This window comes from Opisthocomus hoazin, chromosome 4, assembly GCF_030867145.1.
Source record: "Opisthocomus hoazin isolate bOpiHoa1 chromosome 4, bOpiHoa1.hap1, whole genome shotgun sequence".
Classification (NCBI taxonomy): domain Eukaryota; kingdom Metazoa; phylum Chordata; class Aves; order Opisthocomiformes; family Opisthocomidae; genus Opisthocomus; species Opisthocomus hoazin.
This window is the reverse complement of record NC_134417.1, coordinates 85,934,681-85,959,224: the sequence shown is the minus strand read 5'-3', so window position 1 is coordinate 85,959,224 and position 24,544 is coordinate 85,934,681. Positions and strand designations below refer to the sequence as shown.

Genomic DNA, 24,544 nt, shown 5'->3' with positions numbered 1-24,544 from the left:
AATGAACCAAACTGATGGTGCAAAAGAGAAAACAATTAATAAGATGACATTAAATCAAGATCATCACTGTTCTTGGCTAAAAGTGTCTCTAATCACATATGTCACGTTGTACACATGTACAACATCATTACCATCTCCTTTCTCCTGGCCGTAAGTCAGATGATGGCCATATCCTTGGCGGGAGCCATTCTTAGTGCAACAGGTCCAGCTGGTTTTAGCAGCTTGAAATTTTGTCACCTTGAGAATGGTCTTCTGACAGGATTTCAGAGTCCATATTCCCAACTTCTAATTTGTTTTGGAAATTCCATATAGTCACTTTGTCCCTAAGCACTAGGAATAATGTGGGAATGCTTCAAACGGCAACACTGCTTATTTATACGTTGTGAGGGCATAGAAGGATGTTGCAGTGTGGTTACTATAATTGGGTACGGAAGTCATGTGAGATGCCAGTTCAAAATACAGAGATGCTAAATTAATCTTTGAGAGCTGCTAGGTCTCGGGGGGATCCAAAACTGTCTCATCATAATGCTTATAAAAAAGATGGGAAGATATTAAATATCCATTTCTGCAATAAAGTACAGCTAGGAATCCCAGATATTACTGTATTTAGATTTTTTTACAGATTTTTTATAAATTTAGAGGTAGCACTGGGTTTCATTAGTAGCTGACACAGACTGGCTTTGCTCCAGTGGAGCCAATGATACGTGTCAGTCAATGCTAGCTGAGGATCTGGTGCCTTCTGCTCTAAAACTGTGGAAGACCCATCATCTGCTAAAGCTAGCAGTTAGGTTTAAGGTGCAGATGGCATTCATTTTCTCCTGTTGGCTTTGTGATAGAAACGTGTAAGACTGAAGGCTCTATCAATGCCTAAAACATGCAAGGTTTACTTTTACAAGGGGCTGGGTGTTACGCATACAGCCTTTTCATCGCTCGCTCTCAAGCACTCCATTAATGCCCAACCTCAAAGCATTTCCGCGTGTGCACTTTGCAGAAGATCGTGAGAGGAGATGGAGCGACAGGACCAAAAGGAGCAGCTATAGGGCATTCAGAAAAGAGCCTCCCAGAAATGCAGGGCAGGATGGTGTGTTGCATTGTGTGCGGGGTGAAAGATTTTTCTCATGGTGCTGGGGAGTAGACAGCAAAGATGTTAACTGTTGTTAAGTCGTTGCTCCCTGTTAGTAAAAGCATTTTATTATCAACAGAAGATGAAGAATAACATAACGCAGTTGTCTTTCATCACCCTCTGAATCTTTCTGCTGGGGTTTTGCAGGAAACTCCACAGACATGCCATGCCTCATTTGTAGAAACAGACCAAGTTTTTATTCTCTCACTCTAAAGTGTCACCTTTAGTATCTGAACAAGTGAGTTTACTGTAGCCTCAGGCTCTCCGAGCATCTGCAAACCGATTGCTATTCAGCATCACACCTCAGCTGGAGCACAGCCCAGGGGTGTCTGCAGCGGCAGGCAGGGAGGGAGGCAAGTGGGAAGGAGAAGGAAAAGAAATAAATAAAAAACCCCAAACGTACGTAACTCAGCTTGAATTCAGAAATGAGAAGGACGCAGTTACATGCTTATTTTGTTTATCTGTGTTATGATACTGCCTAAGTTCTCTAGTGATTGAGGTTTCCACTGTGCCAGGCAGGATACCAAAAATGATTCCTGCCCATGAAGAAACTCCATCCTAAATTAAAGGCAGGAGAACGGCAGAGGATCCAGACAGGCGGAGGAATGTGATGACACAGTAAGGCAGTATCGATCAACAATATAACCAGTGGCCTCAGCAAACATCCTGCTGTAACCACAGCAATGTATCTGGTTTACTGCCATTATCTTGGCAATTAATATCGCTTTTTTGTAACACAAGGTTAATAATTTGACCGTCTGGGTTACCCACTCTTCATGTGATTTGTTGTACAGTTTAGTACTAATTTGCAGCTATTTTGTATTATAGAGAACTAATTAACAGCAAGATTATTTTTCCACTGAACAACGTAGGAGTTTTTGCTCCCATACAAAGTTCCCATACTGTAATTCCTCAGCAAAGATTTTATTCTGGGCCATGTTCTCACACTGGTAAGCTGAGTTTCCTGAGAAGTTGCACTCACTGTGTTACGCCATCAGGCAAAAGTTTTAATTTAGAACAAGGTAATGTGAGTTGAAGGTAGAATACATATTCCTCAATTAACTGTGTGTTGACAAGCTTGCTAGAAGAGTTTTCATTTACTTTGTTTATGAGTGTATTATTTCAGGTTATTTAGCTCAAATTTAGAAGCAAATCAAAAAAAGGAAGATGCAGAGCTTGCAAGAATGGCAGGTACGGAAAACATACAAAACTACTACTATAATTCTCATCCTGCCATCTCTGAAGCCAATAAAATATCTTGCACCTGCTTTTATTTCATGCTTCATTTCTTGGGTTTTTTTTTTTCTTTCTCCTTTTCTTTCTGATTTACACTGATGTAACAGAGTTCAGTCTCCTGTCTGCAGCTGTGGCCCAGTGTCATCTGCTTCAGCAAGGGCCCTCATGAGCAGCACATGTCTGGAATATATATATTCCGGTACAACACACCTAGGTTTCATTGTTATTGCACAGAAGTGGCAGCTCCAGGTTGAAAGGAACTGCAAGGCCCACAATGACCATCCCTCAGTTGAACCTTCAGAGATTTTCATCCAGGATGTATAGCTTTTATTAAATACACCAATACTTGACGAGTGATGTTGATATTGTCCTTCTTTCATTTAGCAATATAGACATGGCTATTAAAAAAAAAAAAAAAAGTTGTGCTTGCAGAGTTTTTATTTTAAGAAGGTATTATTGTAATATGGCCATGGTGCTGGCAGACTTTTGGCAAGTTTCAAATAAACACACCAGAAATACTTTCGTTGACAGCACCTTGGATTGGAGCACATCCAGCCTTCATCCATAACATGTCAGTACAGTGATCCTTTCACAGGCAGGAAAATATGTCATCACAGGTCTGTATTTTAGAGTCTTGAAATAATGTAGATATCTGAATTTACGGCTTCAAAGTCAACTTCACAGGTGGGTAGCGTTATTTTTCAATCGTAAATGAAGATGAAAGTGATAACATTTACAGTTTTTAATATGCAGCATCAATGAAGTGTGCTTATGTTAAAACCTGTGGTAACATCTGCCTTACTTTCTAATCCAAAAACAATTAAGGTTTTATGAAAGAGAGAGAATGGGGTGGAAAACAAACAGCAAAGGAAAAAAAGGAGAAAAAAAACAGACTGAAGGGCTTCAGCTTGCTTGCAGAAGTCATGCAGGCATTGTGTTAGTTCTTCATGAGAAGAAGAGAGCGGGTGACTCCTACCCATGAGTGACTTTGTTTTAATGTTTCCTTTTACAGTCTTTTTAGTAGAACCATTTTGTCAGAGCAGAAATTGCGCATACTTGGTTTATTTCCATTTGGGTAATATGCTCAGATTTCAGTATTGAAAAGAAAGTGGTATCTTTAGGATTAACATCCACGGTTCACGAAAGGTATCTGCTTGCTGCTGGGTCTAGATCTCTGTGTTTACATCTGCAAGCTGAGATCTTTCAAGAACGGGTGAATTATAACTTTGTGCTGTGCATTGAAAACAAACCCTTTGTGGTGCCACCTCAAGAACATTCTTTATGAGCTTGAATCTGTACCTGCCTAGGGCTTAATTAAACACCTTCCTGGCTTTGGTTCCAAGCAGAAAGACTTTCCTGAGCAATGTGAATAGGAAGCTGATGTCCACTTGTGGGAATTTCTGTTGCAGGGTGTGAGTTTGCTGCCCAGGTCATGGGGTATCATTGACCAGTGGTGAGGCTGTAATCTCCTGGAAGTAAAAGCTGGTCACAGTGACACAGCAACATCCCTCTGGAACTGACAGAAATATGAATAGGAAAGATCTAAGACATTGGTGCTAGCATGTATATGGTACGATGTGTGTGCAGCAGATTTACTGTAAGTGATTTCACTGAAAGAGACTTCAAATGACCGAGAAGAACAAAAAAGCTGCTTTACAAACTTGCGCTGAATAAAGCTGTTTACCTTTCTTTGAAATGTTGTTTATCTCTTCTTGCTTTTTATCAGGGAAAATTTCCTGATGGGATTATGAAAATAAAGTAAAACCATTCCTTTCTGCTTCCTTGCAGTATATTAAACCCCAAAGTTTTGTTTATGAATAGTTTTCCTCTTGTTGATACACTAGAAATTCCCAGTCTTTTTTGTAGTGATTTTGCTTAAGCATTGATTGGATGACTGAAGAATTAATGAGGTTATGATGTGATAATGGATTCAGTGGAAATATTGATATCCTGAAAGTTGAAGTACATGTGTGGATTTCTATCACACTGGGACCCATGGATGGGGATACCTCACTTAAGGCGGGGTTTTATTAAGCTTTTGAACAACATCTGAATTTGTAGATCTAATTCAAGTCTTTGAGCTGTTTTTTTCAATATAAAACTCCTGACCAGTCAGGGGAGAGAGGGTTGTTAGAATATTTTCAGGAATGTGACTGTTGCCATCTGTCCTTCAGTGCTGCCTGCATCTTACCTCTGGCCTTCTGGTGCTTTCAAGGCTTGGCTGGGTGGAAGCACTGTGGTTTCTCAGCTGCTTCTTCTCAGTTCTCCTATCATCCCTCTTGGTCCCACTGTGCCCTGCTATGAAAGGAAGAATATTTCTCCCACATACTAACAAGACCTGGGTTCTTTTCTGGGCTTTATTTCTCGATTCAAATGTGACCCTGGGAAAGTCACAGACTGTCTTCTGAGCCTGTTTGCATCACCTGAAAGACGGACTCCATAACAGTTTCCTAAAACGGTGTTAGAACACTAAATTAATTAAAATTTGTGTTTGTGCTTAGGGTGAAGACACTATAAATTTCCAAGTGTTTATATTCTTTCTGTTTACTTGTTGGTAAAATTACATTTCTCAAGGCTCCTGACCTACTTTTCAGAATTTGCTCCAGTAAGAATAATAAACTATAAATTTGTTCCTTGTAATTATTTTTCGTTTCGAATAGAAAGCCAAGTGCAAATGAGCGCAAGATGAGGAGGGGAGGGGGTGCTAACCCCTGCCCCTCTTTGCCAGGAGAAAGAGAACCACCCTGTCTCTTCTAGAATTATAATAAATAATTGAATGCAGATGCTACCTCAGCTGTTTAATGCCTCGAACATGGCTTTCCATTGCAGATTTATAGCCTTTGTAATGGATAGATCCCCAAACATACAGGAAGAGAGTCTCAGCATTATCTTTTTCTGTGAAATGGATTCATGGTATGGAAAAATTTGAAAAATATTTTTCAGAGTTTTCCGAAATCAAAACTGTGAGGTTTGCCTGACCTCCCTGTTCAGGTCATATTGCTGTGTGTAAGAAAAATTTACAGCAGGTGAAACAAACTTTCTGAATTACAGAAGTACTTAGTCTGTTATAAAGCTTTTTGTTTTCCTGAAAAAAAGAAAAAAGGATAAAAGAAGAATCTGTTAAAGAAGTACCAGCAAGTCTGTCTTAGACCCACCATCCCTCATAGTAAAGGAAATGAGGCAAAAATTCTAAATTGGTGAGGTAGTCAAGGAGCAGGAGCATCCAGAGTTGTTCTGGCTGTGAGGCCAGATCCCTTGAGTGAATTCAGCCTTCCAGGAAAGTGGAGTGCTCTGATATTTCATCCAGTTCCTGGGGATGCTTCAATGCGTGGATGAAATCACACTTAATGCACAGTGCTAAGGGGAATCCAGCAAAAGACATGAAAAGGATAAAGCACAATAAATATTTAAGATCCTGTGAATGTGAACACAGCACTTCATAAAAACCTCAGCCTTGAGAGCAGAGGTGCTGTACACATCATAGACAGAACATATGGTACAACTGCGATGAAGTCAAAACTAATCAGTGAATAGTGATGGAGCTTTTATTCTAAAGTTTTAAGGATGTGATTAAATTTAATGCATATACTAGAAGCCTGTCTTCATGTGCTTAGACCTACCAGCCTAGGAAAGCGTGCAAGACGGCCTGAGGAGATGTGATGTTTTCTGGGAAGGCAGAGAAGTTCACCGTGGGGATATCCTTATTGATTTTTGTGTCCATATATGCTCCTGTGAATTATTTATCTTCCTGTATTCCTCTCTGACATCTGATTATAAAAGTCTCTTGAAGGTTTCTGTAGAGCTCTTTATTTCCAGACTTAATGAGGCTTGGTAGGAAATTGCCTTTGATAAGTGAGTTTGGATGAGTGCTGGTGTGGGTGACTGGTGCCTTTGTGCAAGGAGACGGTGGGGAGTGTGGCTTACACTACCGAGCATCCTATGGGTGGATTGCATTTATTCATTGTATAATCTGGCTTGGAATGAACTCAATTAATGCTGCAACATGTTATAATGGCATGGATTGTATTAGGCTTACGGGCTGCACCCACCAAGGTCGCAGGTAGTTCTGCTGAAATATGTTGCTGTTTGGATTCTGCTGTTTCTTTTCTTGTCTAAGTGCTTTTTCTAAATGTTCACTTTCCTTTGATGTTTCTAGGAGCTGGTGGGGAGTAATCCTCCACAAAGAAACTGGAAAGGAATTGCAATTGCCTTACTTGTTATTCTCGTTATCTGCTCCCTGATTGTCACCTCTGTTATACTCCTGACACCAGGTATTTATAACCTTTAACTCACTTCCATTCTATTTTTCCTCTGTAATTTTACACTTCCAAGGGTAAAGGGATTGCAAACTGACTGCAAAGCCAATATCAAAGGAATCATCCCTCCTGATCTTTAGCTTGATGTGAGCTGAGTTCAAGGCCATTCTTTGGTAAATTGTTTTAGAGTTTTACATTTCAATTTAAAGACCATGGCTTCTGAGCTGAAGGTACAAGCATGAAACTTGGTTGCCTAAACATAGATGGGCAGTGTCATTTTAGATGTGCCAGGGTATGAGAGACAGCTACACAGGGCAGTCATTTAGGACACAGGTATTCCTGATGTTCATGCCCACATGGAGCAGAAGCTGCCAGTTGGGTAGCATATCCTAGAGCAACTAAAATGGCATTAGATGCCCATGCTTAGGCACCTGAATCCCATACTATTCATCTGGACTGACTTTTAGATCATACCGTAGTGTTTCAGCTTTACAAAGGAATTCCAAATAACTATGTGCCAGACAGTACTTAGCCACAGCAAATAATTAGTATATTCCCAATAAGGGATTCTTTAAGTTAATCCCCTTAGCAAGTTTCAGCAAAGTTCAGTGCACGTAATCTCTGTAAATTACTTCTCTTACAGTAGCTGCTGAGGTTGTAGGCTTGAATTCTAATGTGATATAATTATGATTATTGATTATAACATATTTTTACAGCCCTGTAAATTTCCATGACTACTTACAGAGTAGAAATAGTGTGCTTCTGTGGCTTTGAGAATCCTGTGGTCTGAATATGAAACGACAAATGAATGAGAGACAAGATGTAGAAAAGACAATTCAGTGTCAGAAACTGTTAGGAGCTACAACACACATAAGAAGCCAGAAGGTCCCCTGCAGAAGGACGTAAAAGAGAAGAAAAGGGGGTCCTGTTTGGATGAGTACATGTGAGGGATTCTAGGGGACAGCAGGACAGAGAGCACAGAGCTGGGGATGGGAATCGGGGCAAGGGAGAAATGAAACTGTAGGAAATGGAAGAGCACGGGATGGCGAAGCGGAAAAATAAGATGGAAATCGTGGGGCAGAAATTTCTAGCTCATTGCACGTGAACTAGCATGAGTTCAGCAGACCTGGGCCACCTTCCCAGACACAATTCTTATCCCATAGTCCCACTAGGTAGTAGACTGGAGACAGTGATAAATCAAGACATACAGGATATCGCAGAGTTAATTTGAAAATGACTGAAACAATCACTACGTTATCATTTTGGTTATTTATCATCATGCCATGTTCAGGTTTTTTTCATGCTATCCTGAAGTTTTCTGTGTCAATGTAAGTGGCATGTGGTCATACCGGTGTAATAAAGTAATTAAGTAAGGTTAAACTTAGTTAAGGATCATTTTTAAATTACTTTCGCTAGGGTTCAAATTTAACACCTTTGGACAGTGCAGTTCGTCTGAGATGTTTTGGGCTGTAGTCTGTGGACTGTACTCACATTAGGCACCATTTATTTGCAGCAATAAATATAATCCCTTACCCATTATGTATGGAAATGTTGCTTTCTGTTTCACGGAAGTGCAGTCCCAGACTTTTCAAAAATGTATGTTGAATCCTAGATTCCTAAACCCATGCCTGTGCTCTTCAAGAAGCTGTCAGTGGCTCTCACTGCGTAGATGAAACCATGGGTGTCACTTCTGTTGAAGAGCAGGATTCCATATAGATGGATACATGGGGAGAAGTATAAACATACCTGTGCAGTCCTAAATACAGCCTAAGTCACAAGTCTTTCCTTTTACAAAACCACCTGTAATAACGATTTCTTTATAAGGATGTTCAGAATGAGATTTGATGAGGATTTAGCAGCTCTGGTTTCAGTTCTGGGCTCCACTACAGACCTCATTTAGGACTTCTACTGAACCCTACTCCCACTTCTCCATAGACAAAATCACACATAAAATCCACTAGTGACTGTTACAAATACAGACACTGCAGTGTTGTTGTCCAGGTAAGGACCTAGACAGGAAAGCTGTACCAAGCATTGAGACCCTGTGGTTAAAGTTCTCTAATTTAGGAAGACACAAGTAAATATGGGTTATTATGATGACCTTCTGTTTGACATAGTGGGAATGTGAAACACCCACATTCAGTTATAAATAAAATTTACAAGGGTATTTTTGTGTTTATATTTGTATATACGTACACAAAGATGTTCTCAGTTTGGGATATACAAGCACACACATGTATACACATAAATCATACAGTTGTTAGTATGTACTTAGCAACAACTCCAAATAGCACCTTTGAGAGAGTCTCTGTGCTTAAAATTTAGGAATATACTAAAATATTAATTTGTGATTTTTGAGATTTCTAATTACCGGATTTGCTGTTAAGCTGGGTTTCGGTTGTTTTTTTTCCTGCTGGTGTTTCAGAACTGTGTCCTACATGCAAATACAAAAACTCTGAGCTCACTACAGTTGCTGTTTTTATTACGGATCCAGACTGCTTCATGGTGAGACTCTGCCAAGGGTGAAATGGATAGCTTAGGCTGCTGCTGTGGCTTGGCAGCGACTGAGTTCAGTCTTCTTTTGGGCCACTGGCCCTGGAGCTTGTTATGAGAATGCACTATGGCAGAGGGTAACAGGAGGCTCGTTTCACAGGCATTTCCCACCAGCCAGTGCTAAGTGAAACATTGAGGCTAGTTTGACAAACGTAGAAAGTATTGCATTGCTAATCCTGACTGAGGACAGCATGTCCCAGTGAAGTAGGAGTGGGGAAGGTAGAGGTGCCTGTCCAAAAGGAGCAGTAGAGTCTGAATTTCCCTGCGATAAAACAGTTAACAGGAAGAAGAAATGTTTATCCTTTGGTAGCCAAACTGAAAAATGAGTGATGGGTATTTGAATAAGAGGTGAGAAAGGGACAGGAGGACAGCAAAGGAAGGAGTAGAAGCAGTTTTGTGGATGAGGAGCTGCTGCCAAGTCTGAAAGTGACATTAGAAAAAATGACCTGAGCAAAACCGCCCTCTTCACTGGAAATGTCTCAAGTAGGGTGATGCAGTCTGGCATGGGGAGAGCACAATGCTTGAGAATACTTCAGATGATTTAAAGTCTTCCTTCTGATGATAATGTTGGAGTCCAACCTGATGCTGTCATACTAGTATAAATAATCTTCTGCATTTCACCTCTGGATTCCTTACTTGTTCCTGTCTATCTTGGCCCTCTCCCTGGCTGGGAAACCATTCTTCTCTCAGTATTTTGCTGTTGGTTTGAAGGCCTGTTTTGCAGCGCAATACCAAGGCATGCAATGCAGAGATGCTCTAAACCCAGTGCTGAACATCATGCAATGACTCTAGAGAGTAATTTGGGACATATATGGGACAGAGTGCAGTAAGCAGGCCTGTAGTCTGTGTTCAGACAAAGAAAAGTGGTTAACTGGACACATAACTTGCGTCATGAGGGTGGCCTTTCCCAATACTGTGAAAGCTGGGGTAGTTTCCTGCAAAACCAAGAATGTGTGGTAGCATGGGGAGTGGGGAAGGTTTGCTTAGCAGAACAGAAAATGATTAAGGTATTTAATAATGGAGGAAAAAGAGGGTTTATATATCTCTTCAAGATTCGTTTGCAAATCAGCCCAAGCCTTTGAAGAAGGTTTTAACTCTGGATTCAGCATCAGAAAGGCTGAAATCCTTACTGGTCTGGGTTTCTCAGAGGCAGGTCACTCACCCTGCTTTAAGATTAGCTCATATACTGGGAACAGTGCTCTTTGCATTCACCAGACATTGTAATTACAATAGCGGTGCTTTATTGCTAGCTAACGCTTAGGTCTTATTTTATAAAATCCTAATAAAATTTCAACGTTTCTATGATTTGTGTATCTTTTGGTATTCTAGAACAACATTCTCAAAAGAAGCAGTAGCTGGTGAAAGCCTGCATTTCATTACCCTATAGTACACCACATGCACACAATTGCCTACACTGAGGGACTCGGATTTCATGTGTGTGTGTCCTGCCATTCCACCCACCTTTGAAAAATGTGAAGCTATTTGTACAAATTATAGAAGTGTGGGACTGAGCCTTTCCTAACTGGCGGTTGATCACTTGTCGCAGCATATGGCACCTGTATGCGTGCTGTCCTAGCAGAGTTATTTGTGTGTTTATAAAAAGATATGCACAAGTTTACAGATACCATGTGGGCACACACACACACACGTCAAAGCTGAAGAGAGAAGGTGATCCTACAGAAATTTTGATTAAAAAACCTTCCCCAAATTCCATTAAATATTTTCCTTAGGAAAAGATTGCTTTCCAGAGCCCTGTGTTTTGAAATGGAAGCAAATCAGGACTTTTGGCATACCTGTTCCCGATATTTAAAGCATTCCAGAGATATACATCAAGTTTGCTCACTTCAAATCTGACCTTTAGCTGAAAAACAGAAAGTACACCCAACTCCATATTAAAATTTTTACAAAATTCATGGGAAATATTTTTCAGAGATGATACTGAGGTAGTCATACAAGAGAGCCAAATGCATCACCTGTTAAGCTTGGTATGACTTTTGCTGGTTGGGAAGCACAAGGAAATATCCTTTGACCAGCTGTGCAGGAGTGTAATTTGTTTATTCACAATTATTATGTATAAATGTACATTATATGCCATTAAAGTAAGGTGCAGTAAAGTAATGGCATTATATGCCATTAAAGTAAGGATTTATAGAAGGGAGATAGATTGCCTCTTTGCCTTGTCTGGCCGCTGCCTTTTGAGTACAGGGAGGTTGCCTGGATGAAGACATACTCAGGTTTGCCCAGGGATCGAGCAAGTACGTGGAGGTGGGAAGGGAGCTCCTGACATGCTGGGACAGGTCTGCCAAGAGGTGGACATGCATGGACACCCATTCACCCATGTGCACAATAGCCCAGGAAGGGTGTGAGAAAAGCAGCTGACACTGGCCTGTACCTGAGGCCTAGGAATGAGGGAAAGAAATGTGGGCACCCAAAGATGACTGAAACCTTCTGACCCATCAAGCAGCCTCTGAGCATTGCTGGAGTTCAGAGAAAACTTGAAAGAAAGGATTTGTACTGCAGAGGCAAAACACACAGGGAGGCCAGGTCATAGCCCTTTTCCCTTCTGTTTTGAGTTTTCTGGGGTTTTGGAGGATATAAGTTCTGTTTGTGTTCTGGAGAGCAAGGTTTTATCAGTTCAGTGCTGACTTCAAGGATGAGGTGCAGACAGATGAACCCAAAAGTTCTGACCAGCGCAGGGTTCCTATCATGCCTTTAACATTGAAACAAAAACAAAACTGGCATGGATTTTACTTGATTCTCTCAGCATGTAACTTCGCTGTTTGGATGGTGGGTTTCTGACTTGGCACTCAAATCACACGTCCTTGTGCCACATGTATCACTGCCATGCTGCTGCACTGTCAGGCTGTCTGGATCTGCTGGAAGGGGGGGAGACATGAATGCAAAAAAAAGGTGGTGACACATGCTTGGTCCTCTCCTTTCATAAACCCAAGGAGGCTCCAAGGTCTCCGCAGTTGGGGGTGGGCACAACTTGTGTCTGCCAGCCAGCTTAGACACTCCAAGGCATGCTCAGAGACTGCTGCTCAAGAGAGGGTGGTTTACCTGAGATCCCCCAATTGCATTTCTTCCTCTGTAAATGTCTCCGATGGCCCAGAGGAATGGAATAGGCATTCTTAGTGAACACTCTGACTTATCTGTGTGTTAGATGAGAGGTCAGTAAATCTGAATTTCTTACTAAAAAATCATTGATTCATTGATTATTTAGTTCTTTGTTTTCTCCCCAGCTCTGTGGTTGAGATTAACATTGTCCATGGTTCATTATAGGACCTATTGCAGCTATTACAGCCCACTGCAGGATCCAGTAAGGGAACCTCAACAATGTGCCTTAGAGAGGCTCCTGGGTGTGATGCTTCCGTTACTACCTCTTCCTCCTCCTGCTGTCCCTTACGAGGAGTTTGAAGTGCTGTGAAGGCGTAGAGGTGGTGCAGTCTCCATCCTGCACAGAAAGAGGGAATGAGAAAGGCTTCCCACTTGACCCCTTCCCAAATCTCCAGCACAGACGTTTGCTTGTGCCTGTCCTTATGCCCTCATGGTGGGGAAGAAGTCTGTGTTCCTCAAGGTGGCATTTGGGAAGCGGCACCTGAAACTGCTGTAAGCCCAGGGCTGTATGGGGCTCCAACCTCCTGCTCTGCACTGCCTGATCTCCCCAGGTATCCAGTGCTGGGACCTTCCACCACGGTGGGAACTCATTGGAATTCTTTCTCTGACCTGTATTTTCTGTTTTATTAAATAAAGTTATGCAGAACTTTGCCTAATGCTGTCACACAGAGGGATTTGGCTGAGGAGTTGCGTTAATGTGTCTTGGTATTTGGAAGCCGCATTGAGTAGTATGACAGAGACTTGAATCAGAGTTGGGAAAAAAATGAAATTGAAGAATAGAATATCATCTAATTTGGTAAAAATAGTAGTTTATGTTGAAACATCTTTTAGTGGAACAAAACATAGTTCCTAGATAATTTTTGGTGGTCTCAGGTGTATCAGGGGCTTCAATTTAGTGTAGTGAAGAAGACTTTTTCCTCAAATAAGTGGCTTCAGAGAGTCTGTTTCCACTGTTTGTAATCACTGATGTGTTCAGTGTAACAAGTTTAGTACTAAAAAATGTTAAAGATAGCTAAGGCTGCAGGACACCAATAGGCCTCAGGCACGAGGTTGCTGTAGGGAGGAGAGATGCTGAAGCACACATACCTGCCATGGAAACACTCAGCAAGCAGCCTCACGTGTTTCTTTAAAGAGCAAATGTGTTTAAACTGACTGAAAGATTTCCGTGAAAATATTTTTTCAGCAAAAAATTGAATGTTGGAAACAAATTATTCATAGAAGATGACTGCTTGTCATAACAAAAAAAAAATTACTGTTAGGAGAAAAAAGAAAAGAAAGAATATGTTAATCAAAATTGTTAGTTTCGAAAAATTTCAGCTTTGAGAAAATAAAAATCCATTTTCATATTAACTAAGCAGTCAGTATAGGATTCTGTGATGTAGTATATATAATCCTCATCTGTAAGGCCCAAGAATCGTTTGATTCAACATAAACACTCCAGTTACAGACCCAGGAGCCTCTGTGTTGTGTTTATGAGAGTTGCTACATAGCGGAGAGGTGATGACAGAAATGAGAAGGTATAATTTTGGTACAGGAGAAGATGCTAGTTGCAGCAGACTTCAGGTAGTTACATTTGTGCCTTGTTTTAATTTAGTTTAATGTGTGTTTAGTCTTGGTGGCATCTAGGTGAGACAGATTTCCTTTTAACAATAATATGTACGCAGACAGAAATCAGTTCTGTGTTTTCTTCAGATTATGCTTTGTGCCAGAAATCTTTTGACTGTATGAAGGGCAGTGGAGGAAGACATACAGCAAGTATTTCTTTGTGAGGAAAGCAGAGTGCAAGAGAAGAGTTAGAAAGAATGAACTAAATGAAGGACGCTGTTTATTACAAGTTGATCTTACAGCATCTTAATCTGACAGTCTGGTTCTTCAATGTAAAAACTATCCAGATTTCCAGGTTTGCAAATGAAACTGTATATCTTTTCACTAAAAATGAAAATTAGTATGGGCCAGTTATGCAACACCTAAGGATTTAGGGTTATGTCTCATAGATTTTTAAAAAATATTTCTGCAACAGAGTGGTTGCAGACCACTCTTTTCCCATGGAAAATCTTTTGTGAATTCCTGAAGTAATCTGTATGAGCCCTCATAAGGCTAAATACCTTTCCAACTGTGGTTCTGCATGGCAGTTTTTAAGGAAATAAAAATATAAGCTATAAAAACATGGTCACTTTTAATTATTTTTTTAAAAAATTAATTAATTATTTCAGAATAGTCTTAGTGTTATGTAGTTTTAAGTTTCTTTGGAATAGTCAACATTATATAGCCCTGTGACATTTATAGGTATGGTTTCATGACTTTTAAAATCTTTTTTGATCAGGTTAAGTCCAAAAATATATATTTTGGACCATATCTTGGTCTTTTTGTAGTTGATGAGTCCAGGCATAAATAACCAGGAGGTTTCTGTTTGTGAACCATTACGTGGTCCTTTTATAACACTGGTGATGAGAAGGGGCTACATATGAAAGAAAGCTTAATGTGGACCATTTCCGAATGAGATATGACATGGCACTATTCATGGTTGCTGTACTTTCAGATGCATTTCAAAGTTGAAGTAATAGCAGTTTGTTTTCAAATGTTTTACAGTTGAAGATAACAGCTTGTCTCAGAAGAAGAAGATAACAGTGGAAGATCTCTTCAGCGATGATTTCAAAATTCACGACCCAGAGGCTAGATGGATAACTGGTGAGTGAGGCTTGAATGTGTCACAGCTTTGCTTCCTCATTCTCCGGGTGTCTTTTTTTTTATTTCCTTCTTTATTCCTCCTGTTCTTTATTTTGCTTCTGAAATTACAGAATCAAGGCGTGATTGAGGTTGGAAGGGACCTCAGGAGATCATCTAGTTCAACTCCCTGCTCAAGCAAGACCAGCCAGAGCTGATTGCCCAGAACCATGCCCAAAATTCAATCCTCAATTTCCTATTGCAGCTTTCCTCCTGATAAATATGCAAATACCACTGGTCTGTTAGTCTAATTTTTTATTTAAGTCTCTCCAGTGTGCTCTCAGCTAAGCACTGAAATCAGAAGCCTTTGTCCCAAAGAGCTTCTAGTGTTCAGTAAGTGTTGTAACACGTGGTTGGAAGAAGTGGTTGAAGCACTATCACAGTCATGATTTTACAATAAACAAAACTTCAGGTTTATCATCCCTCATTGAAGCATTTTTTTCTGGCAGAGAGGTGAAGCATTGCTAAGCAATAGGCAAACAGTTGTCCAGCAGCAGCTGGGCTAGTGCTTGCACACAAGCCGTGTGCTCTTTTCATCCTCTGCTGCCTTATGTTTTCTAGCCAAGGGAAAACCAAATAATACTTGAATTAATGCACATAGTATTTGCTGGAGTAGAGCTGTTTTGGGGGATGCAGATTTGAGCTCTCACTGGAAATTGCTGCAGTCAGAACAAGCTTTGGCGAGAATAAAATGATTTGTGGTGTGCTGTTCATGTAGGTTCCAGTCCAGCTCCTATTATCACTGAAGTTACTAGTTTTTCTTTCGAATTTAATGGGGAAGTGGATCGAATCCTTCCTTGTGTTTGGCTTTCCTTGTCTATTGTGCCCATTGGGAACAATTTTAATACCTGTAATGAAAAGAGAGAGTGTTAAAGGGTAGTGCTGAATTAGCACAGCTGTCTCTGACTTCTCCCACCAATTCAGCTACAGGGGAAAGCAGCTGCCAACGATCTGCACCTTCACAAACACACCTGCTGAGGGGCAGGAGCTCTTTTTTGGGTTACATACTCTGGGGCAGTGGTGCTCCCCATAACTGCTCTCTTGGAAAAAGGATAGTGGAAATATGAGCTGCATTGAAATTCAGAACTATTTGTCTGGCATCCTTTTTTAGCACTGATACCCCTAATGGCCCTAATGATGGAAGAGATGTTTTATTGTGACCTTTACTGCTATTTTCTTTACTTTGCTAGAATATGAGGGAATGATAAAGAATTAAATAAACTTTTGCTGGGACTGAGAATGAAGTCTTTCCATGGAGCTATGTATAACATCCCGCCCCTGATGACTATTGCTTTACAAGGATGTAAGGCAATATTTTCCACAAAACTGCAGTCTTCTGAGAAAAAAACAGCATTTCCCATGCTTTTCCAACTATGATCACGTGCTGGTGACATATAAATTTTTATTAAGTCTCCAATCTTGAAAATTTTAAAATCCATCTTCATCCTCTCATGTACTCTCACTGACTCAAGCGCATATTAACATCAGTCTCGCCTGATCTGAAATTACTAAAATATTATTTATGTTAGTACAAAGCATAGAATAGTATTGTGCAAACATGTGTAGATATTTTGGAAGGACTTGTTCTGTTGCTGTGCTACTAATACCACTGATAATGATAGACCAATTTTACGAAGCCGATAGATATTCTGTGGATTTACCCAAGGGTGACTTTGCATTTAAGGGCAAGATGCTAATCTGCAATGTCATTCATCCAAGGACGCAAAGCCATTTTACAACATTAATTACTTTTCTGCATTACAGTTGCTTTTTACAGCTTTCTCTAGCTGGCTAAGTGGTGAAATCTTGATGAAGGTCCCTGAAAAGCAAGGTGAAAGACCAGTAGCCTGATTCCCAAGCACACATTGCTATGGGTCTCTCATTCTCAGTTTTTAAAATGCAAATGAAAGACTCTGAAAATATCTAAGTCAAACTAATAAAACTTAACACAACAAGAGTTCTGGAATAGCTTAGCAGAAAAATCACATATTTAAAACAATTGCATGTTTAAAATTGCATGTCAACTCACAAAATGAGTTGACATTTTGTGGGGAATCTGCACAATTGTTAAAATATAGATGGCTGTTGTCTGTCCTTCTTCCCATTCCTCTCCTATTACTTATAGAAGAAAATATCACAGACATTCAGACATTTGAAAAATTCAGTCCGCTTAGCTCTTCAGCGCTCTGTTTCCTTCCTTTCCCTCTTCACTGTTGAACAAGATGGGAGTTTGATAGCCTCACCAAAAATAAATCATGTTACTTGTTTAGGAGTATTTGAATCATCTGAGTGATTTGCTTCCAAAATAGTTCAGTGTGTAAAATATCTTTTTTCTTCCCAGTAAGTGAGAGACTGACTCAAACCCTCTGAAGGAGCAAGATCTTTCCTTTGACTTGAATGAGTCTTAGAGCAAGTGTTAAAATTAAAAAAAAAAAAAATTTCTATTCATGTTTGCACTTAAAAATATGCTGAAATCTCACTGAAACAGATGGGAAGAGCTGATGTTTAAACATTTTCTTGATTTGCAGTAGGCAAGTGGAAAAATAATGCATTTCTGATCAATATCTCTGTCATTCCATTGCTTTCAGAGGAGCTGGGGGGGAGGGGAGGGGGGGGGGGGGGAAGAGAAGAACCAGTCTCAAAGCTGACATAACTCGTAACTACATTTTCAGTACAAAGATTACAGGCTTTTACTTGCACAAAATAAGAGATGTGCCAAAGATGGAACTGTGAAACTCTTACAATTTCTGTGATGCCACTGTAATTTCAAATTCCAGTTTGCATTTTTTTCCAGTGATTTAGGGAGAGCGAAGAATGTTTGTCTAATTAGCTGCTGTCTTCTACTGCCCTGACCACTTTTGTTGGCTCTGAAGGGGAGCAACACGTTCATAGACCAGAATTGACTGCTCCCGAGTTTATTTCTAGTTCCACTCTCAGGGACTGTTATCACTTACATTTGCCCTGTAGTGTAAGGAAATTCTGGATTTATTGTGAAGGTTTCACTCTTCAGGACAGTATAGTAAGTAGCAGTATAGTCTAGTGTATATTGTATACTGTAGCATGTATAAAGCCGTGCAGTACAGGAAGTTTGAGATTGTGCCGGTGATCAAATGGCATCCCCTTGCCCTGCGATCCAAGCACACAAAAGCTGAGCTGCATCTCTGTTCCAGCCCCATCCATCCCACACTTCCTCCTGCGCTCTGCTGCTCACCGCTCGGTCTGTCGCACCCCGCACCATCCTGTTACCATCCTCTATTGCCAACTTCCCTTTACTGTACAACTATAATTATGCTGTCCATATGCTAAGCATGCATGCGAGCTCAAATTAGCAGCTTGTTTCGTACTGTGTACCTTAAATGTCGTATTTGGACACTTCCTCATTTACATATCCTCCTCCCTACACCATCAGGAGCGTCCTGTGCTGGCCTTTCGTTAGCCCTCTCGTGAGTGACAGATGGCCCGCTCATTAGATGAGTCTCTAACTGCTTAGCAGTTCTTCTCTCGAGCTCCACATTACTTTATAATTAGGCTTCACAATTACTAGGCTTTTCCTGTAGTTCCTCTCACACAGGATTTTATCTTGGGTTTCTGAAAAGCTCAATGGGATGCTGCAGTGACTCTGTAATGGTGAACAGAAGCCAGGATAAAGAAGGGTGCCGGCATTTCCAGCTGAAGAGCAGCTCAGTCGAATGATTTGTCCTGAAAACAATAATTTGTAGTCATTACCTGCACCTGGCTGGGGAAGCCGGTGGGATTATGAGTGCTATCTTTGGGGCCCTATGGAGTTGCAGTGATTCCTGTCTGCTGTGAACCTGACCCCCTGTGCTTGGTTCCCTGCCCCTTCGTGTCTCGGGAGCACTCCTGCTTTTTCACATGGAGGCAGCATCATGCTCAGCATCAAAGTAAGCCACAGAGACTGAATCATATACACCACTTGCGGAGACTTACACATATATTCTGTCTTTGGCTAATACGTTTTACCCACATTGAAAGTACTTGGCTGCTGTTGTAGTTAGCAAAACATAATAGCAGCCTATAATATACTGCCCGTGGTTGTTGTGATTGATTGGATGCAATGTGCTGTCATTACTTACTTCATGGAGGACAGTTTTCCAGCCTTGCTGTTGGCATCTTGCAAGGCAGCGCATATGTAGCAGTGGCTGTTGCCAGGATTTTGGGCTGTGTGTTAGTGACTGGAGGCTCCAACTAGGAGTGCGTCTTCTTTGTGCTAGACACTGACCAGACACGGCGCGGCAGTCCTTGCAGACAGGTTGTAGCCAAATGAGAAGAACAAAGGTTGAAATAAGAGCACAATATATTCAAGCAGTGAGGGGCACTGAGGCAGAGGACACCAAAGAACGTGTTGGGGGCCATAGGAAGTTGACTTAAAAAAAATCTGAAAATCAAGCCCTGCTTTCCGAGGTCCCTGTCTACTTGCTTCACCTGTAACTCTGGCAAAATTGTATTTATTCTTGTCTAAAGAGAAATAGTGGGTAAAGTACCAAAAGCCTCTAAATGGTGTTTTCATAAATGGCTCAGTTACTTGGAAACCTGCCACTCGCAGAGCCAGGACCACTGCATGCCTAGCTCGCATCTGAGAATGGCAGCTAGGCTTTTATTGCAACAGTCCTTCTGAAAAATGCACTAATAACCAATATTTAAATATAATAGAGGAATTCTTTTATCTTTTATACTGAAGCCCATATGTTTTGTTGCATGTTTTACTAATAACTTCATAGAATCTCTAGGCTCTTTTAAAGTCTAATATTGAATTTAATGACCTAGAACAAATAAGTTTTATTTACCATGCTGAAAAAAATCATCGTGTAGTAACTGAAGTAATTTATTTCAGTTTACCTTTAGTAATAATGCTCAGTTCAACAATACTTGGATAGCCCAAATGCCTTCAAGTCTATTCTGTGCAGTGTAAATCCATTGCACGGTACTGATAAAAGCAGTGATGCATTTCAAATGATGCAGATGTGTGTGGAGTAAATGAATTATTTATGGCTTGCTTTGCATAGATATTAAGAACTTTGTAAGTGCTGATATTTTTCATTGTGAAAAAGGTTTGTGTTAACGTGCTGCTTTGACAGCCCTTAAAGACTAAAATTGCCCTGCAAGAGAGCTACAGTCCACTTAGCTGGAGTGCAGGCTTCTCCAGGCTGCTCGTCCACAGGCCAACAGACTGACCGCTTCAAAGTGACCATCTGAATTGTGAGACAGCAGGAGCCTTTCCCTCAGCCAGGCTGGGCTGTTGGCATGCAAGAAAAAATCTTTCTGTTTGTCATCGGAGGAACAAAGCTGGGCAGTGCAGTTTGCAGTCTTGTGCATGTTAAGGGCGTGCGTTAGGAAGAAGCTACAGCTCCATGCAGGCACCCTTGAACACAAGGACTGCCAGATGAGGGCCACACACTCGCCCAAGCTCCTGTCTTGTGTTAAATGAACATAAGCTGGAAACCACTCACAGGTGGTTCTGTTAGTATAAATTTGGCTAAGGCATACAGAAAATTAGGTTACTCTACTTTCTTCATTTCCCACCTTTCTAAACAGAGATACTAGATAATTAATTTCGATGTGTTAAATGTGTGTTAGAAAGGCTGAAGTGAATGGGTATACTTGTCGTAATTGTTCAAAGGAAACTTGTCCCCCTTCCAATTCTGGTGTGCCAAACCTCGTGCCCTACCTCTGGCACCTTGCTTCTGCAATATTTTTTAGAGCACTCTGGCTTTTCAAATGTTCTTGAAACAGTTTATAAGACACACAGCAAGTTACCTGGAGCACAGCACATCAGTTTGTGGTGTTTAAGTTTTTGGTGAACTTCCAGCTCCACTTGTAAAGAGCCCCAGAAGCCTAAGGAACCATAAGCATGGTCTTATGCTGAGGTAAAGACACACCACTAAAGTGTGGTGTGGACCAGAGGAAAATAGAATCATAGAATGCTTTGGCTTGGACGGGACTTTATAGGTCACCTAGCTCCAAGCCCCCAGCCATGGGCAGGGTCACCTGCTACTAGACCAGGTTGCCCAAAGCCCCATCCAGCATGGGCTTGAACACTGCCAGAGAGGGGGCATCCACAGCTTCTCTGGGCAACCTGTGCCAGTGCCTCACCACCCTCAGAGTAAAGAATTTCTTTCTTATATCTAATCTAAATCTACCCTCTTTCAGTTTAAAGCCATTAACCCTTGTCCTATCACTACAGACCCATGTAAAATGTCCCTCTCCATCTTCCTTACAATTCCCCCTTTTTATACTGGCAGGACGCAATAAGGTCTCCCCGCAGTCTTCTCTTCTCCAGGCTGAACAGCCTCAACTCTCTCAGCCTTTCCTCACAGCAGAGGTGTTCCAGCCCTCGGATCATTTTTGTGGCTGCTTCTGGCCCCGCTCCAACAGGTCCACGTCTGTCCTGTGCTGAGGGCTCCAGAGCTGGACACAGGACTCCCAGGGGAGCCTCACCAGAGCGGAGCGGAGGGGCAGAATCCCTTCCCTCACCCTGCTGCGCACGCTGCTGGGGATGCAGCCCAGGGTATGGTTGGCCTTCTGGGCTGCGAGTGTGCATTGTCGGGTCGTATTGAGCACCAGCACCCCCAAGTCCTTCTCCTCAGGGCTGGTCTCAATCCATTTTCTGCCCAGCCTATATTTGTGCTTGGGATTGCCCCAATGTGCAGGGCCTTGCACTTGGGCTTGTTGAACTTCATGAGGTTTACATGGGCCCACCCTTCAAGCCTGTGAAGGTCCCTCTGGATGGCATCCCTTCCCTCCAGAGTGTCGACCGCACGACACAGCTTGGTGTCATAGGCAAACTTGCTGAGGGTGCACTCAATCCTGATATTCATGTCGCCGACAAAGATGTTGAACACTGTCAGTCCCAATACGGACCCTTGAGCAATAAAAAATACAGGGAAAGGACTGAAGGAGGCTCTTCTGGTCTAGCACTTCATGGAATTGTGTGGCAGTGCTGCTTGCACACCCCAGTGTGGAGGTTTTGCTGGGGATGGCCTTCAGAAACTCTCTGTTGTGATTCGTGAAGACATGGGTGCTAGTTAGAGAAGCACACAGTGAACTTTTAGGTGGTATTCTCGTCAGTGGAAATGTCCTTGTGCTTTAAAGATGGTTGATTACTACTCTTAATCTAAATGCCTTCATGAAGTGACATCCTATGTTGCCAAAGCAGAATAAATAAGGGCTCGTGCTCTGTCACGACTGCCATGATGATAAAGAAAGGAAAATGTTAAACCATTTGAACTAGAATTTTGATTTTAGACCCCATGCTGGATGGTCTTCTTCAGACATTTCTGTGTATCTATACTCTGAGAGCACTGAAACGAAGTTGCCCAGCTCCTGCCTTTCAGCTTCTGGGCAATTGCCGAAGTTCAGCAGTGACAGTAACCTGTTCTCTACAGACAGGAAACCTGGGAATTAATGGCTTTTTAACATACCGTAATAGCCCATGGAGGAGAGCATTTCTGCCATGTAGCTGTTTTGTTCATTACTGCTAGAGACAATGAAATGAGAAATCAATTTATCTCTTTAAAAAATTAATACAGTCTGCAGGAGCAAGCTGGGGAGGAACTCTGTACCTTGGCTTTAGCAGCACCTCAGTGCCCAGCTTTTCTGCAGTGCTGGGGTGCTAGTGGGGGACACACACTGCTGTCAGACTGAGAAAATCATTCTTTGGTGTGTGCAGCAACTTCTGAATTTGGAGGGAGAAAAGTACTGGGGAAAGTCCTCTCTGTGAAATGTATTGCACCCTAGAAAAACAGAAGTAACACCATACTGGTCAAATAAGGGGTTGGGGGGGGGGGGTGTGAGTAGTTTTAAGAGCTTGAGGAGGCCAAGATTTTTATATGTGCCTAACTCTATTTTTAGGAGCCTCCATAGGTAACCTAATTTATCCAAAACCTGCTGAGCTCTAACCATTCCCGTGTGTGTCATCGACTTCTGTTGAGTCCCTGAGTCATGTGTCCTCCTGCAGCACCAAAATAAGTGTCCACAGACATTCGATGTGATAACTTTATACCTGTTACATCCCTGCACTGTGCCAGGTTGAATGAAGAGTCCAGCCCAGAGACAAGGCCAGTGGCATGAAGGTCACCTGGAAGAGCTGGGATGAAAGGGAACAAGTGACTAGGAGGGCATTGGCAGTGCTATGCTACAGAGGAAGGATAGGCTGCAGAGTCTCCCAGGGGAGAAACCCAGGCAAGCAGGGAGGATCTTGGGGGTGTACAAGGAGGAGCAGGAGGTGGAGTTGTGCAAAGGGTGAAAATGAGCCTGTAAATCAGTACTGTGATGCTGCCTGAGAAATGGCTTAATGACCCAAGATGAAGAGCTGGAAAATACATTCAGTTACTAGGGTAATATCAAAGGGAATAATCGGTGAATCAAAGATGGTTAGAAGAGGTAACGTGTTCTTGGACTTCACTTCTCCTTTTTGTCTGGGTTCTACTAACACCTGCCCCAGTAACTGCCTAATTCTGTTCCCACTCATTTTTTTACAAAGAGCAGGAATATTAGACTTCCTTCCCTGCAGGAAACGTGATGACCACGCTGTCACATGTTGGACCAGCAAGCTGGTTTCCCGTACTTTTTTATAGCCGTCAGCAAAAACAGATTCCCTGTTTCCCTTTCAAGCCCGGGTCCACTAAAATTAGTGCTTTTCTCTCAAAGTAACTCAGAAGCAAGACAGTGCCTCCTGCCGTGGCCATATCTGCTAGCGAGGAGTGGCTTTGGGGAATAATTTGAAGCTGTAACAGGTGTAAAAACTAAGACCACTTGGGCTCCTTTGTGTGCTAAATTTTTTTGGAGATTTAAGATAAAAATCCATGGGAATTAGGTAAAAGTTGCCTGCTTTGCTCCTCCGCATTGTTGTGCTTTGTGTTGCACCAAGGTGCACAGCGGCATTTCCCTGGTTTTTTGTGGATGGTGGTTAATGCAAGGATGCTAATTTCAGTGCCAGGTCTTTTTACCCTGCCAGCCAGGCAGACGTACTGCAACTGCACCCAGTTCCCAGCAGGGAGCCTTTTGATTAAAAAAAAGGAGAACAGCAGGGATGAAAACGGGAAGGAAACAGCACAGTGCCACAGGGAGCGGCTGCATCCATGGGGAACTTTTGAAGATGCGGCTCACACCAGCAGTGTTTCTGCTGCTGGAAGAAAAGAAATGCACGTGGCAGTTCTGCCTACGTGCTTAACAGTTTGAATCCAGTTAAAAAGGGTCAGTTTTTTCATCTGGTTCAAAGTGGTTTGAAACCAGAACCCACTGCTCTCAGAGTTGAAGGAAAGGTACTGGTTTTACAGGAGTTTAACTGGGAGGGGGATTAGATGTTCTCTCAGTAAGTGTTAAACATCCAGGTGAACAACTGGAGGTACGGTGGGACACAGGTAGATGTGTTTCCCCAGGTGACACCTGAGAAGTGGGTAAAAGTGAGCTCCCAGCTGTCCCCAGCCCCCGGGGAAGGGGGAACTGCTGTGACAGAAATTGTCTTCATCAGCCTTTAAAAGGATGGTTGCAGCCCAGCTGGTTGAATTTATACCAA

General features: G+C 41.9%; 1 protein-coding gene across 4 annotated transcripts in view; it reads left to right on the top strand.

The window, feature by feature from the left end:
• Positions 1-24,544, top strand: part of DPP6 (dipeptidyl peptidase like 6) — a 587,128-nt gene that overhangs the window by 385,747 nt on the left and 176,837 nt on the right. For all 4 annotated transcript variants that reach the window (XM_075419777.1, XM_075419779.1, XM_075419776.1 and 1 more), the window contains exons 2-3: positions 6,516-6,630; positions 14,875-14,973. In XM_075419777.1, the coding sequence (XP_075275892.1) occupies positions 6,516-6,630; positions 14,875-14,973 (214 nt within the window). The remainder of the gene's footprint in view (positions 1-6,515; positions 6,631-14,874; positions 14,974-24,544) is intronic.